General features: G+C 52.1%; 1 protein-coding gene across 1 annotated transcript in view; it reads left to right on the plus strand.

The window, feature by feature from the left end:
* The first annotated feature begins 2924 nt into the window (after positions 1-2924).
* LRRC75A (leucine rich repeat containing 75A) overlaps positions 2925-16777 on the plus strand; it is a 70344-nt gene continuing 56491 nt past the window's right edge. Inside the window, exon 1 of the mRNA XM_064677904.1 lies at positions 2925-4128. Coding sequence (XP_064533974.1) covers positions 3865-4128 — 264 coding nt within the window. The 5' untranslated portion in view covers positions 2925-3864. The remainder of the gene's footprint in view (positions 4129-16777) is intronic.

The raw sequence follows: 16777 nt of genomic DNA on the forward strand, positions 1-16777 counted from the left end.
TTTGAAGTTTGCACACATCTGCACTAAGGAAAAAATGCACATTGGCTGTGGATCCACTAATGAGTTTAGCAGAACATTTCATCAGTCAGAGCTGCCGAGCGAGCCCCAGCCCCCAGAGCACTGCAGGACAGCCCCAGTTCCCAGCACACGAGGGCTGGGCTCAGGTTTTCTGGTGCTGGGTGGGCTTGGTTTACATGTTTTGAGTGTGTATGGAAAACTGTGGGTGTCCATGAAAGCTGAGCGTTGCCATAAGGTTGGGTCTGCAGCTGGATGGGACCTTTCGAGGGTGTAGAAGTGAACAATGCTCTGGGATGGAGCGTTGCTGAGGGATCTGCACATTTTGTACCATTGAGCCACCAGTGCTGAGCCTGGAGGTTATTCTTGAGCTGCCCTGAATGGTCATAGTTCCTTTGCATCCACTCACAGGGAACATAAATCCAGCTCCTCCAACCTGGCAGTGCTTGGTGTTTGCTCTGCATTCGTGTAACAAGAGCACACCCCACAATTTTGTCTCTTCTTTTTTTTCCCCCAGGCTTTGTCCTGTGTGCTATAAGTAAGTCTGATCAGAGAGGTTGATGAACTCTGCCCTGCTGACAGAAGTGTCAGGAGTGCAAAGGTTGGGCTTTATTTATTTACTCGGGCCATGGTTGCTGTGCAAAGCCACCTCCTTGGCCAGGATCCTTGTGGGCCAAGCTCCTCTCTCCTCTGGGCAGCAGGTGGGAAAGGGAGGGGGTCTGTAGCTTTAGTCCCAAGGGGATAGGTATGGTGGTATCCCACAAATGTGAGGTGGCCCCCTGGATGGACCTGAAGAGGTGGAGAGATGTCTGTGCCTTCCTGGCGTGGTCAGTCCTGCAGCCTGTGCTGATAAAGCTGCCCCAACTCATGGGAAAGGGCACAAACAGCCCTTTTTTAAGTGGTTGAAAACCAGAGATGGGCTGGATTTGGTTCTCCATGTGCCTGGAATGAGTGATGGCTCTTGGCATAAGGGAGGTGTGTGCTTTTCCCTTCATCCTGGATGAGATGCTCTGTTTGTACAGAGCTGTGTCTCTTTGGAGGAGGCCCCGTAGCCTCAAATTCTGGAGGAGTGCAGGGAACGGGGGATCTCAACCCTGGCAGGGGTTTCTCTTTCTGTTTCTTTTCCATTATTCAATATTTTTGTTGGAAAGGTGAACTGACCTGACCTCGCTGGCTTCTTGCTGTACCACAGGCTTACAGATGTAAGTAAGGAACAGGCTCTGAGATGAAACTCAGGGACAGGCAGAGGATTTTAGGGCTGGAAGCACCTTGTCTGCCAGCTCCTGTTAGGCAGGAAGGTTGTGTGTACCAGCAGCACTGTGTCTGCAGTTGCTGCTCAGGAAAGTACTGACAATGCTGCGTCTATTCCAGTGCAGAACGAACACATGAGGTGACCAGTCCTGTCCCACGGATTTTGGGGCACAGTGTAGGGCTCCAGGTCTGAAATGACTCTGCTTCAATTGCATTTTCAGACACAGACCCCACACAGCATCTTGCAGGGTCACAAAAGCCCTTCTTTAATGTCATTATGTGTCATAACCCTGCTAAGAGGACTGATCCTTTCGAAGGGAGGAGGCTGTACCTGGGATGACGTCTGCAGGGGAAAATGCTGCTGGAGGGCTGTCAGGCACCGCTTCCCGCTGCCTCCTGTTGACATTGGCAAACTGGCTGCCTCTCCCTGACTTCTCCAGGGAGATTTACTGCCAGGTGAGGCCTTTGGTTAACACAAACTTGTGGTTTCTGCAAACCATTTGGCTGCGTGTTTCCTCATCTGACTTTACCTGATATGGCTGAACCACTGAAGTGTAGTTTTTGGCTCATGACAGCAGTCATGAGCTGTTTTTTGGGGGAAGACACCAGTGTTTGGTCCTGTTTTGGATCATGTGCTGCATGACTCTGTAAACCAGGGCCAAACTCTAGTGAAGTTAGTGGAGGTCTATGTTGTTCTCGTGGTGTGGGTACAAAAATGCATTACATGAGTTGGCCTTTGGACTTTTAGGAACAATTACATGGGCCTCCAGCTGTTTGGTGATTGAGGAGAGCTGCCTTTTATACATCAACATAACACAGCATTTGTGTGTCCATGGATGTGCAATTGCACAGGATGCAGAAACTTCTCACGTGTTGCTTTGGGATTGTTTCTAACACAGTTGCAAAATGCCCCCATAGCTCGTTCCTACCACAGGAGGTGATGCTTTCCCAGCTTGGGCACTGCACAGTGGCTGTGGTGTGTCTTCTGCCCTGGCCAAGCGGAGGTGTGGGGGTGGATGGAGAGTTTGCTGCGTGTCTGTGTTGGAAAACAGCCCCTTGCATTGGGATGGGGTCTGAGGCTGCTGCTGGGCCTCGTCAGTCCAAACCTTATCCCTCCCAGGCACTTCTGGAGCAATCTGTCTCCTGCAGCAGGTGAGCAGTGCCTGTATAAAGAGTTGTTCATCAAAAGCTTTATCCAGGAGCTTTAATCTGTGCCCTAAGTCCTGCCAGCGGAGTGCCTGGAAGATAAGGAGTGACTGAATATTGGATGGGAAGCTGCTGGAAAGGAGCAGCACGTGCAAGGCGTGGCTGGAAGCTCGGGATGGGGTGGCAGGGGGGCTGTAGATGGGGCAGGGGATGGCAGGGCACAAGTGGTGACTTCCAGGTGGGCACCGGAGCGGCCGCAGGCAGGGGTGGAGGTGAGGGAGGAGGCCAGCGGGTGCAGGAGCACGGCTCGGTGTGGCTCGGCAGCCGGCAGTGCCCAGCATCACCCTGCGCGGAGCTTTCTCCCGGAGAGGAGCCCGGAGGGGACCGGCACGTCCTGTCCAAAGCACATCCCTGCGGGGCACGGGCACGGCCAAGCGCCTGCAAATCCCCTGGGGCGAGAATCCAACGGGAATCCCTCCGTGCTCCTCCCCGGGAAGCACCGGCGGGGATGCCCCTCGCTGCCTCGGGGAGGGGCTGCCGGCAGCCGAGCCCCGCTGCCATCCCCGCTACACAAACCCGGTGCGGCTCCCTCCGGTGCCCCCGTTCGGTGCAGCCCCTCGGGGTGAGCAGCCCCCAGCCCCGCCGGGCTCGAGAAGGCGGCGGAGGAAGGAAGAGAGCCCCGTCCGGCTCCGGCTTCCTCCGCAAGCCCTGCCTCGGTGCCCGGTGCCCGCCCCCGTTCCTCCCCCGGCTCTCCCCGCTCCGTGCACCCCTCAGCCGGGCGAGCCGAGCCGCCTCCCGGGGGAGCCCCCGCCGAGCAACAGTTGCCCCCAAGTCGCGGCCGCCGCCCCCCGCCCTGCCCGGGGGAGCCCCCTCGGCACCGGGAGGAGGAGGAGGAGGAGAGAGCAGCTCGGGGGGGGCTCGGGGGCTGCGCGGAGCCGCCGCCGCTTTGCAGCGCTGAGCGCCGCCGGTCTCTCCCACCGCCCCGGGGCCGCCCGGAGCCGCAGGAGCAGCTCCTCGGATCCGGCTTCCCGGCTCCCCGCGGCGATGGAGCGGAGCGGCGGGGCCGCGGCGCGGCTCCTCTTCGCCGGGCGCAGCCTCCCTCTCCTCCGCCTGCGGGAGCGGAGCCGCCCCGCCGCCGGGCACCGACCCCCTTGCTAGGCTCCCGCACCCCCTGGACCCTTCGTGCATCCTCTGAACCCTCCGCGCATCCCTCCCCCCTAAACCCTTTGTGCATCCCCCGACCCCTGTTCACCCCCCAACCCCCTTTGTGCATCCCTCTGGGCGTCCCCCAACCCTTTGTGCGTCCCCCCTGTGTACCCCACAACCCCTTGTGCATCCCCTCCATCCTCCTGTGCGCCCCTCAGCCGCCTTGTGCCCCCCCCTCCGTGCCATCCAGCCCCGTCCCCCCCCTTGCATGCAGCCCCAGGGCTGCGGGAGCCGGGGTTGCACACCATGGGCACGAAGCAGACCAAGGGCTGCCAGCCGGGCAGCGCCGGGGAGAGCTCCCCGGCCCACCACCGCAAGAAGGTGCCCCCCAGGGAAAGAGGGGACTTCCTCGCTTCCCTCGTGGTGAAGTCCGGCGAGAAGTTTGGGAAGGGCGGTGGCAGCAGCTTGCCCCCTTACCACCGGCGGATCTGCATGATCCAGGACATGCTGGTGCTGGTGAAGCAGGGGAAGCAAGAGGAGGCCACCGAGCTGCTGAAGAACCTGCGGCAGGTGAGGATGGGCAGGTTTCTCCGGGCGTGGGCTGCCTGCTTTCGGTGGGGAAAAGACAGTCTAGGAGCAAACCCCAAGCTGATTTCGAAAGCCTGTTAGCAAAGAGGGGCACGCTCTGTTTTTGTGGGTCTGACTTTCGTGGCGTAATTTTGGGGAAGTGACTGAGGAGCTGCAGGGTGGTCATGGTGTTGGAGATGCTAAAATACCCCCGGGGAGGTGCTTTGCATTGTCTGCAGCGAGGAACCCTGCCGGGTGCATTTTTCTCCTTCCCTTCACTGCTGGCGCTGATAGCTCTGGGTTTTGCAGCGTGCACAGCCCACTCAAGGTGGTTCCCACTCAACTTTCCAAAAGTTTGGTGTTTAGAGCAGCTCTGTAACAGCGCTGAGGCAATTTGAGCTGGCAGCTTTTGAGGATCAGCTCTTTTCTTCCTGGCTCAGAAATACCCAGAGTTGGCAGCTTTGCTTTTTATCTCGTTCTTTTTGACGCACGATCGCGTGGTGGAGTTTTGCTGGTGTTGGCTTGGAGAAACGAGACGCTGTGCGGGAGTGGGGAATTAATTGTACAGAGCTCGAGACCTTTTGCCTTGAAAGTCTGTTTGAGCTGGGCATTAGCTGAGAAGCAACAGGACGGAAAGTTGCTGTGAGCAAACAGAAAGGCAGCTGAGGAGCACTGCTCTGTATCCAGCAAATTAGCATTTAATCTTTTCTACTGATAGGTGGTGATAAAAAGACCGAAGTGCTGGGCATTTTCAAGGCTCTGGGGTACGCAGGGCTTTGAAAGGCAGCAAGTTTTCCATGCAAACCAAAAGTAGACCTGTCTTTAAGCTCAGGTTTTCTCCCAAGGAGCCTGCATGGCACTCAGCTGTTCAGTGTAACCAGTTCTGCCACCTGGGAAAAAGTTGCTCAGAACTTCGCTGGGCACTGGGAGCAGCTTTCTTGCCCTGTAGTTAGTCTGTCCACAGGAAAACACAGCTGGTGCAGAGTCTGATGATTTTCTTTTTGGATTTTGTGTTTTGATTTTAGCATTTTCCACCCCCACTCCCACCATTTTCTGGTCCAGTTAAGTTTTTAGCAAGTGGATGTGTCATTTGGGGCATGTCCCTGACCCATTTATCCTGTCAGCCAGGGTCCTTCTGCCCAGCTGGTTTACATGGTTTAGGACTATCTTTGGAACAACTCAGCTAAGAAATCTGAGCAGTGTCATATCTGTTTCTGTTTCTTTATGGAAAGCTCTTGGAACTTACTCTCAACCTTGAGATAAGGTGCTTTTCCCCAGATGAACGTGCCCCATCACTGGGAGTTGGCAGTACAACTGTTTGGGACAATGACCTCTCCATTTGGGATCTGTGCAGCAGTTGTGGGTTTCCTTGGCTGGGAAAACCCCGTGGGACAGGAGTGGCCATGAGTTGGGCAGCAGATCAGTGCCCAAATGTTGCACCCTCTCAGCCACGCCAGAGCTTTATCGCTGCCCCAGCCCACTGGAGCTGGCAGAAAGGCAGGTGCTAATTTTAGAAGGTGTTTATCTCAAACACCTCCCCAAAAAACAAATCTTGGTGCCTGGGGAGTGCCATGAATCACTCTCAAGTTCTCTCTGGCTTCGGAGACTGTTTTTTCTCAGCGATGCTCTGGACTGTCCTCGCCCTCCACACAAGTCGATTGTGCAGAGTGAGGGAGCTGGGAGGTGTCACAGTGGATGCCCTGATGACAAATCTGACCGTGGGGGCATTGTGTCATCTGACTTGGGGGGGGGAAAGGGGGGGGAGAAAAAGCTAAAAATTCATTCTAAAATGCTGGGGGAAGCAAGGAATCTGTTACAATCAAGTATATCTTTGTCAGTGAGTGTTTCTGAAGAGCTTGCTCTGATAAAATGTATCTTAGAGTGTCAAAATAGGGAACACTTTGTCCTAGATACTATAATAGACTCAAAGCACGTTTTTAATGAGGTGGTATTATTCCTTGCCTACAGGTGGTGAATGTGGGATGCCCCAGTGAACAAATCCTGATTGCTGTGGTTTTCCACCAGCTGGCTTTTGGGAGGGGACGTTTTAGAGGTGCATTGGTGGCTGCAAGGGACACTTGGTTTGCTCCCCACCAGCGGGAGCCTCCAAAAGCTGAGCCCCTGGCACGTCTCAGCCTGAAAGTGAGGATTTGGAGGGAAGGATGAGCTTCCCCCTGTGGAGAGGGATGGATGGGTGAGCCTGGTGGGGCAGAGACTTTTCCCCTGAGCCATTTATAGGGTGTCTACTGCAGAGGGGCTGTGGCACTGGCTGATGTAACGTGGGATGCTGCTCCTGCAAAACTGGGCTTTTCGAGCAAACCCAGTGACCTGGTGCCCAGCTCTCAGTTGAGATTTTTTAAATCCCAGCCATTTAGGTCACTGGGAGCCTTTCCACTGACTTCATCAAGCTTTTTAGCCAGCCCAGCACGCTAGTGAGGGGATAGGTGACAGCATCCCTGCGTTTGGAGGTGCTCCATCCTTTTTTTTTGAGCAGGATGAGCATTCCAGCCCCACCACTGGTACCAACATCCACTGTGGCCTTTTACATTTCACCAGATTTATCCATCCTGCTCCCCTCCTGAGATAGGAGCGGTGCTGTCTTCTTTTCAGGCTCTTGTAAGGACTAATTAGTGTTTCCAGGAATGCTTGGAGGTTGCAAACAACTATAAAATGCTGAGATACAAAGCAAACTTCTTTTTGTTTGAAAAGATAAAAAATGTGAACAGCAGACAGACTCCTTTGCTTCCAGACTGCTCCTCAGAGAGGTCAGCAGCAGTCTCTGGAGCGGAGGCAATTCGATCCCACTGCCTGCCCTCAAAATAACACTCGTGTTATTCCTGCATGCAGGAGCTGGCAGCGGCCACTCCAGAGGGTATGTGCTCCTTTGGCACAGCCAGGCTTGTTTAACTACAGGCTCTTGAGCTAGAGATACCCACTGCTTTTTCCTTTCTGCTCTGGTAACGCTGTCAACGACCCAGAGCCCGAACCCCAGGCTGCAGAATTAAAATCCCTTCCCCAAAAAAGTGCCGTCTGCCTCTCTCTTTGGCTGAGGTGTTTGCCCTCTCAGTGCTGCTCGTAGGGTGCTTTTGGCAGATAAACACATTGGAGGATAAGTGGGAATGCACTGAAATGCTTAACATTTCGTTGAGGCTGGAGTTTGGGGTTGCCAGGAGCTTGCTAGTCACCTGGAAGGAGCCAGTTGCCTTTCATGGAAGTGATTCTTGCGCTGAATGACTTGGAATCCGGTTTCTCTGCTATAAAATGACTTCCCAGATTTACCTGTCAGCATCTTCTCTGTTTTCCAACAAGGAGCTGCAGCAGGGCCTCACCCTAAGAGAGGATGAAGAATGAATTAATTCAGGGTGTCCAGCACTTGAGGCATGGGAACCTGCTCTCAGACCCTCCACCTCATCCATGTCCTGAGTGGGAAAACTGCAGCTCCACTGTGCCCAATACCACCAGTTGCAGAGTAGGATGGGCTTTAGCATTATGTAGCGTATCACTTTTATTTTTACTTTCTTATTTTTTCCCCACTCTGGAGTTTCAGCGGTTAAGGCAGCCAAGAGCTGTCAGTATATTAAATTCTGGGAGTGTCTCTCCTGCTGGGGAGAGGATTTGTAAAACAAAGCATGTTTTCCTCCTCTCTGCTGCCAAATGGATCGGTTTTCCCAAGTGAAATGGTGAAGCGCTTCCCAGCACATTACGTTTCACTCGAGGAATTTGCCATTGGTTATGGCTCGACGTGGAGGCTTTGCTGGGCTGTTGCTGCTGCTCCAGCAGAGCTGGTGGGAGAGGGGAGGAGGAGGCATCCGCCGGATCTGGGCATCATCTGTGCTGGGCAGGAGGTGTGCAGCAGTTCCAGGAATTAAACAGAAAAAGGAGGAGAAGAAAGCAAAAGTGTTGTAATAAACCTCTGGGTGCTGGAGGTGGCCAGAAGCCAAATGGCAAGGTCCAAGGTACGGCAAAGCTGCTCCACTTGTAAGGCGGATTCTCTGCCACAACAGCTTTGCCTGGGCAGTGATGGGGTGTGAAGGGCAAGGGAGGGGGGGCAGGGCCCCAAACGGGCAAAGTGATGATTGCAGCTCATCAGGATGAAGGGGGTGGTTTTTGTTGCTGCCTTGTCTCAGATTCAGACATTTTCCCTGAAGGATGCTGGCCCCTGGCTTTGCCCCAGCCTCGGAGCACACGCTTCAGCCCTGCCGGTGCCAAAACTGCTGAAATGTTCCTCCTCAGCCGTGTGGTTGGATGTGCTTATGGACACCCAGAGCAGACCTTGGGGAGCGTTGCGGTCTGGCTGATACGATGCAGCTTATCCGCAGCCTGCGGGTGCCTCGCGGCTGGACTGTGCCACTCTCTGCTCCCTCTTGGCCCTGTGCACACCAGCCATGGGGCATCACTCCTGTGGAGACCATCCCGTGGCCTCTGGAATGCTGGAGGACCTTGGCAGTGTTGTGTCTGCGAGGAAACCCCTGGTTCCTTCTCATGAGTGCCAGGACCAGCCAATGTACCTAAGGTGACCAAGGCTGGGGTTTCCTGCAGCCCCTGAGCTGCCAGGAGGGCAGGGATGAAGAGGTTTGCAGCACTGGGTTTGGCTTTTTTGCAAGTGGGAGATCCTGAGGCTGGGAAGTGGGGGCTGAGGCCAGGGACCTGTTCTGCTGTGCACTGCAGGGTGGAAGTTGGGTAACCCAGCTCTCGAGTGGGGCAGCTTTGGGATTAGCACTCATTTCCTCTAGTTCAGGCTGCTGCTGAAACCACCAGTGCTCCCCTCGATTTTTTTTAACCCTTAGGCTGCTGGAGGCAGCAAGTGACAGTGATGGGGTGTTTTCTGCCCCAAACAGGGTCTCTGATCTTCGCACCCTGCTCCCTAACCCTGCCCTGCTGGAAGATGATCTCTTGCACTGTGTGTGCTTCCCATCCTGGCTCCTTCTGCTCTTTTTCTTTCCCCTGTGGGATTCACAGGTGGATGTGTCCCATGTCTGCTTGGCATCCAAGCAGCCTGGTTTTAATTAACCCCCTGCAAGGTGACTGCTGCTGCTCCTCCTAAGGAAAAATGTGTCTTTGGAGGATGCTGAGATGCAGGGAGGGAGAGGAAGGTCAGGCAGAGGAGTTATGTGTTTGGCAGTGTGGCCTCAACCCTGCAGCCCCCCTGTGCAGCAGTGATGCTCACCCTGCCACTGACATGGGGCAGAGTGGGTATTCTCTCCTATCAGGATTGGGGAATCACACACATTAGGAATCAGTGTTGGTAGTGGATGCATTAGTGTAACACACTTGGGCAGGCCCTGCCTGCTGTAGGGCTGGCAGTGTGGGGGCCTGAGCACGGGTGAGATCTGTGTTCATGTACCCATTTCATTTGAGGGGCACGTCCTGGATGAGCTCCCTCCATGACCAGCTTCCCAGGGGTCCCTGGCTCAGCCTGTCTGGAAGTGCTGCTGGCTGGGAGGACTGTGTGCCTGGAGAGCTGGTGATTCCCACACATGCCATAGCTCTGGATCGGGGAGGTGCCTCAGCTGAAAAGGATCTGAGATGAAACTGCTGGGTCAGACTTGGTTTCCTTCCTCTGGACCTGTGGAGCCGGGCTGGGTTAGACTGGGTTGGGTTAGACTGGGCTGTGTTAGGCTGGGCTGGACTGTCTGCCATGGGCTGCTCCCAGAGGAGGGGGAGGTCCTGCCTTGTGCCCTCATTGGAGACAGAAGTCTCCAAGCTGGGAGAAGTTAATGGTTGCAGTTGGCACCCCAGCCCCTGTTCAGCACTTTATCTGTTTATACAATAGCAGGAATGTGCATTTCCCCCCTCCAGGCTTTCCCATCTGATGTGAACTGCAGCAGCTCTGGTCTCCAGCCTGCAGACAGCCTGGCATGCACTTTTATTTTTTTTTTCCTTTTTTCTTTTTATCTTGCTTCAAACTGTAAAACCCCAGAGTGTGAGGATGTCTCCTCTGTCTTGCCAGCGTGTGGGTGTGATGGCTGTGTGGGCAGAGACCTCCCTGCAGATCCCAGTGCTGGGATCTGTGCTGTGATGCTGTGCTGGGCTGTGCTGGGCTGTGCTGGGGGTCTCAGGGGGCAGGAATGCAGGATGATGCACTTGAAATTCAGTATATTGTAGCTTCTCAAAGGCTTTAGGTCAATAATAGTATTTGATGTGTTGGGGTGGTTGGTGACTGCAGCTCCCTCTTAGGTAAGGGAGGTGGTTATATATTAATATTAATTTCATTCTCCTACAAAGTGATGTGGAATTTTTAGTATTTAACTTCTACAGGTCCTAGCTAAATGCCTAATATGATTTAATGCCTAATTCCCTTTCTCTTTTTTGTGTGTCTCAGCCTCCTTCTATTCCAGATTTTGGAGAAAAGACCACTGAATGGTAAATTTAATCTTGCCTCTAAAAGGAAAAGCAAATTGTCCTTTCCATTCCTCTACAAGCAGAAGGTTTTAACTCCAATTATTCCTGGCTCTGACCTTGCTGCTTTGCAAGTAGAAACTGCTTCGAGCTTTCCAGCTTTCTCAGATCTTTTCAAGACTCTTTATCTTTCAGAATTCATGTCTTTCAAAGTCAGCAGCACTTTCTTTGTGTGAGGGTTTGAGCTTCACCAGCTCGAGAGAGAGCCTTGGACACGCACCAGAGCCGACGGGAGGGAGCTGCCTCCTTCCTCATGCCTTTGGGTATCTCAATGGATATCTCATTCCTTAGGCCCTCTTTATATTGCAGTATAACCTTCCTAGAGGCCTAGCTCTCTTGCCATTGCAAAACAGGACTCAGGTTTGATATTGGTGGGGGAATTTCTTTGGGAGACATTTCTGAGTTTTGCGGGTGTTCCAACAGCCTGTGTGTCCTTGTTGGCCCGTGGAGGGTTTCCCTGCTCTCCACTGGCACTGGATCACACTGCTGTCTGCTGATTTCAGTCCTTTAATGTCCCCTTTGCCTTTGAGATTGGCTTCCAAGACGTAACAGCAGCATTTCCAGCTGCTTTGCTGCAGACCTGTTCCTGCTTCCCGCTGGTGCCGCTCCGCTGCCCGTTCCTGCGCGGTTGTGCAACGTTCGTGAGTGATCACGGGGGGCCAGGGGTTGCATTTGTGTGTTGCACAAGAGATTACTTGTGAGGCACTGTCTGTTAGTAACAGTGATTCTAATTCTGATAGTAACTGAGTTGACATGAATGTTAATTAATTAAAGGAGAGGCCAATCAGCCAGCCTGCACTCCGAGCAGGACCCTCGAGTGTGCAGGTTTATTTGGAGGATGGGGAGGGGGTGTGTGCTGAGTTTCTCAGCTCCTTGCTTTATGTTTAGCTACAGAAAATGAGAAAGTGGATGTTAGCTGGGAAAGCAAAAATAAACCAGGTTAGAAAGGTGAGGGGTGTAGGGTGCAGAGCAGCTCGGCCAAGCTGGGGGTGACGGGGTAAGTGCTGGTCACTGCCTTCACCCAGCTGGGGGATGGATGGTGTAGCACCCACAGGGGCAGGACCTCCAGGTTCCTGGGAAGTGAGGCCACATTTTATAACTTTCAGCATGCAAAAGAAGCCAAGAGGAGTGAGTTCTATCTGTCCCTTCCTCCCCCTCCAAAGCAGGATGAGCCTGGAAAACGGGAGACTAAAAGCGCCTTGAATGGTTCCTGTATCTCCATCTCTTGTAGGCACTCTGTGTGCAGAGGAGGAGATTCCTGGCCCAAGGGCATGGGGCTTTAAGCCAATCTGTGCCTGAGAGCCCCTGGTCCCATGGCTGGGTACCATGCTGGGAAACACTCCCAGAGCTGGCTTCTCCTCTCTCTCAGGGGATGGTTGATCTGAGCTCGCTCGGGGGTGGCTGGGAGCGGCCGAGCAGTTCATCACTCTCTTGTTCTGCAGGGCTGTTCCTTTGCCCCCATCCTCCCCAGGGCCAGGCAGATCTTGGCACAGCAGCTAAATCCCAGCAGGGGAAAGCAAAGTCTGCTGAGGAAGGAGAGCAGACGTGCCCTCAGCCTTTTGCAGTCTGTGGTGGGAAATGGTTATTTTAGGCAGGGATGTGCTGAGGGTTTTTGGTGGGACACCTCTGTCCCCGTTCCCACCCTGCCTGCAGAGCTGGTCCCACGGAGCACAGTGAGTGTCGTGGGGACTGGTACCACCTCTCTGGCCATGATTTGGGGCAGCCCTACCTCCAGTGGGAATTGGAAAGCAGGAGGTTTGGGGTGTCCCATGAGATGTCAAGGTGGGGGCGAGAGCCTCGGGTTGGACTTTGGCAAAAGAGCACACTGGGGCAGAGCCCCAGCACCCCTGCACGGGGGATGAATCGTACCTGTTGCAGCATCTTCCATGGATTTTATTTGTGTTGAATAAGCCTCAGGCCCTGGTGCACCAAAATCAGGGTAGTGAAGCACAAATCTCTGCAGAAGCAGAACTCAAACCTTTTCAAACAGCCCATCCTTGATGGTTCCTTCTCTGAAGGTTCTTGTTGATCCATGGTGGCACATAGCACCAGCAAAGCCTTGGTTCATTCTGGCATTCCTTCATGTACTCCCATTTATAGCATCAATTTAGATACAGTTCTCCTCGCTCCAGGATTGGAAGAAGAAGGGATTTGGGAGAAATCTTGCTCCCAATGGCTCCGTGGGCTTCCTGGGCCAAGGCAGAAAGTGTGAAGCAATTTGGGATGTGAGTGTGAATGACCTACATCCATGGTGGTGACCACAGCCAAAATCAGCAAGGAGAAAATCTTGACTTAAGCAGTCCTTTTTTTAGGATTTTTTGGGGGATCATTCTATAAGAAAGAGGATGTTTTCCTGTTTGGTTGTAAAAAGCTGCTTCTGCTTGGTGTAATCAGATACTTCCTTTTCTGAGTAAGGAGCCTGGTGGATCTGGGGGTGTTTATTTAGGCAGCTGTTTGGCTGGGTGATTAATTTTGTATGTTTTTATTCTGGTGGGAAATGGTGAATTTGGGGTTTACACAATTGATTTATTCTTTTCTATTTCTGCCTCAAGTTATGTGGAGATGAAAACGAGTTTAAGCAGCAGAAAACTAGTATTTGAATGTTATTTGATCAGTTAATAAAATAGGCTGGATATGTGAGGCAGAAAAAGTAAATGTCTCAAAGAGAATTTACATTTAAAGCTAGTTGATTCATTAACTGCAGTATTAATTGTACCTAATGAGTTACACTGGTCACCATAATTAGAGATCTTGGTCTCTCATGTTGCAGTTTTACTTGCAGATTGGAAAACATGCATTTCTCCTTTGTACTCCTGATTTGTTCATTGACTTGCTGAAATGAGGTGTTAAACTGGACTAAGTGAATTACAATCATGGAATGATAGAATGTCAAGGCGTTGGAACAGATCATAGACTCATTTAGGTCAGAAAAGACCCTAAAGATCATGGAGTCCAACCTTGGAATTAATGGAATTTAAGATGTTTTCTTTGTCCTGGTGAGAGAACCAGACTCCCCCAGAAGCTGTGTTTGTGCTTCAGTCTTTTCTGGTTGTGTTTTCATCAGTGTCTTCCCTTAAAATCCTCAGCAGCTGATGTGTCCTGCTTACCTGGGCAAACAGGAGCTGTTTAATATTAAAGCATGACCAGAAGTTGGCGTCACCTTGAATTGCTTGTTTGAAATGGGTGTTTTAAATTTAATTTTTAAATTTAATGTTTAAAGCCACTTTGAAGAGCACTATTAATTGAATTTTAATGTCATTGAATTGAATCCTTGTGCAGCCCAGTCATTAATTCTTCCATAGCAAGTTTGGGCATTTACCGATCACTTTGAGCCAAATAACTTTACCATTGGGTTTCTCTGAAGAGACTGAGAAGTCTGGGAGGATCCCACCCCTGCAGCTGCCACACATCACATTCCTCCAGTTGGGAGATACCTGCTAAGTTGGATCCTCAAAGGAGCATCCAGCTTCCTTAGTGCCAGACAGGGAAGTTACTGTGAAAGCCTTCAAGAAAGATTTCACTTTCCAAACTTCTTCCCTCTGAGCCAAGTACCAAATACCAGATCTTACACTGCAAATCAAAACACTCAAGCATGGGATAAAACATGGGAAAGACTTAATTTCTTCCCTTAACCCCCGAAACCTCCTGACATTCCTTTGATGATATATTCCTGTCAGGTAAGGGCAATGGTGGCACTGATTGAGTCTTAGGATGGGAAGATGGGAGGCTTTCAAGCCACCCTGCAAAAAGTGGAGATAATTTGCCCAGGCTGATGGTCTCATCCATTACTTTCCCCATCAGCATCCCATTTTTCTGTGGGTGTTTTAAGAAGAAACCCTCATCTCAGCAATTCCCTTCCTCGAGCCACCTGGCAGCCTCTCCTACAGCAGCCAAAATCGATGTATGATTGTGTGCCATTCCCAGCCTGTCAGAGCCTATAATGGGATTACAGAGTGCCCTCACCATTGCTGAGCATGAGGCTTTTCATCCTCTCTTCAGATTAAAGGTGCAGCTCTTAACCACGTACCTGAGTGCCCTTAAAAACCCTGAGCATCACCAGCATGGGTGATGCAAACAGGCTCCTTCCACGTCTTTGTGGAGGGGCTGCTGTGGCTTCAAACTGATAGAGGGTAGATTTAGATTAGATTTTTTTGGAAGAAATTCTTCCCCTGTGAGGGTGGTGAGGCCCTGGCACAGGTTGCCCAGGGAAGCTGTGGCTGCCCCAGCCCTGGAAGTGTCCAAGGCCAGGTTGGATGGGGCTTGGAGCAACCTGGGCTCAGTGGTGGGTTGGAATGAGATGAGCTTTAAGGTCCCTTCCAATCCAAACCAGTCTTTGCACAGATTTGTGCATTTGGCCCAGGCAGGGGAGAAAGGTGTCTCAGCTGTATGTGCACAACTTCTGCCCTCTGACATCTCCTTTTTGAGTACAAAAATCCTCTCCTTTCCATGGGAGAATGCCAGAAGAGGCATTTTACCTCTCTTGCCCTTGTTGCTTCAGAACAAGGGTGTCAGCAGCTCTGAGAGCTGGTAGGACTGCAGGTTGTCCTGGATTTTAGGATGTGTGCATCTCTGTAAAGCCCCTGGGTGCATTGTAAGCAACAAGAGCCCGTGGGTGTGCAGCACCTGGCACAGCACGTCCCTGCTCCCACATGGGGACCAGCTGCTGGAACTGTACCAGGAGCTGACTGTCCAGTACAGGGCACTGGTCATTAAGTGGAAAGGCTGAGCTGGAAAAAAAAAGGAAACAGCACCAGTGCTCTTCCTGAGCTCCTGCACACTCTCCATGCACAGCTTGGAGCTGGTTGGTCTTCCCTTTGTTTTCCTTCCCACCCTGTTGCTGTCCAGAGGGGGAGGGTGGAGAATCTGGCACGGTGCAGGTGATAGGGTCAGCCTGTCTGCACCCAGTGCAAGTTTTGGCTCCGACAAAATTCTCCATCCTTTTTCAAACAGATGTAAAGCAGTTCTCAGATGAGATTAACTCCTGAAACGCAGTGAGGAATCTCTGCTTGGGGTGCTTTCATCTTGTGCCCATCAGCTGCTATTCTCCACCAACACAAAGAAAATAAAGAAGCTAAGCTTCTCTCCTGCAAGCTATTTAAAAAAACTCAGAAAACTTTAAGTGTTGCTTCATCCTATAAATCAATTGTATTTTCTAGAAGGACTCATGTTTGCTTATATGCCCTCCCTTCAGAGGACACAGTGCTGGAGCAAAAATACAGAAGCCTGAAATAATCCAAAGGCAGGAATACAGTGCCATTCCTGCAGGCTGAGATCATTTCACAGGGCTGCCTCTGTTGACTGCAGAAGATCAGGATGACATCGTGCTGCTGAGCACCACGTGCAAAGCCTTGTGGGACCCAATGCTGACCAAGCTCCATCTCCAGATGTTTCATCTCTGACTGACCCATCCACGAGCCACAGGGTTGTCCAGCCCTGGAACAGGCTGCCCAGGGCACTGGTGGAGTCGCCATCCCTAGAGGGATTTAAAGGATATGTAGATGAGGCGCTCGGGGACGTGGTTTAGTGGCGGCCTTGGCAGCTCTGGGTTCGTGGTTGGACTTGATGATCTCAGAGGGCTTTTCCAACCTAGAGGATTCCACGAAAAGTATCTGTTCTACTTGCTTTGCAGAGGGAATGGAGGGGCAGAAAGGCTGAGTGTCCCCCTGGCAAAGAGGAATGGGAACATCCACTGGAGCAGGGAAATCCCAAGAGCAGGAATGAAGAGTGCAGAAGTGGCAGAGCCACGAGTAGGGCTCCCAGCAGCTGCTCCTTATCTCTTTCTGAGCAGTCTCGTCAGGGAAGATAAAGTAAAAAGGGAAAAGATAACACACATTGAGTCTGCTTGGCAGCTCAGCGGCTCTCAGAAGTAGGTTTTTCCAACCTATTTACTTGTCAGTGGTGATTTTGGACAAGCCTGTGATATCTTCAGAGAGAAACAAGGTTTTTTTCTTCTTGTTTAACGTCTTGCAAAAGGAATCTTTCTTTCAGGCACGAATTTCTGGCATTTCTTGGCAGGGGGGAGTAAGGACCCAAGGCTCATTTGGTGTCACCCTGTGCTAAATGCCACCCCAGCCCATTGTGAGCACCGTGGTTCACCCACATCTCGTGCGTGTGAGGCTGTAGGTGTCTGGTTCACCACAGACCAGTTGCTTCTACACTTTGAAACCAGCTCAATTAGTATTAGTCACGTCTCGGTGCTGCCTTAATATTGAAATCAGCTGTTCGTGGCCATTGGAGGAATTCCAGCCCAGGG

Source organism: Pseudopipra pipra, chromosome 21, assembly GCF_036250125.1.
Source record: "Pseudopipra pipra isolate bDixPip1 chromosome 21, bDixPip1.hap1, whole genome shotgun sequence".
Taxonomy (NCBI): Eukaryota; Metazoa; Chordata; class Aves; order Passeriformes; family Pipridae; genus Pseudopipra; species Pseudopipra pipra.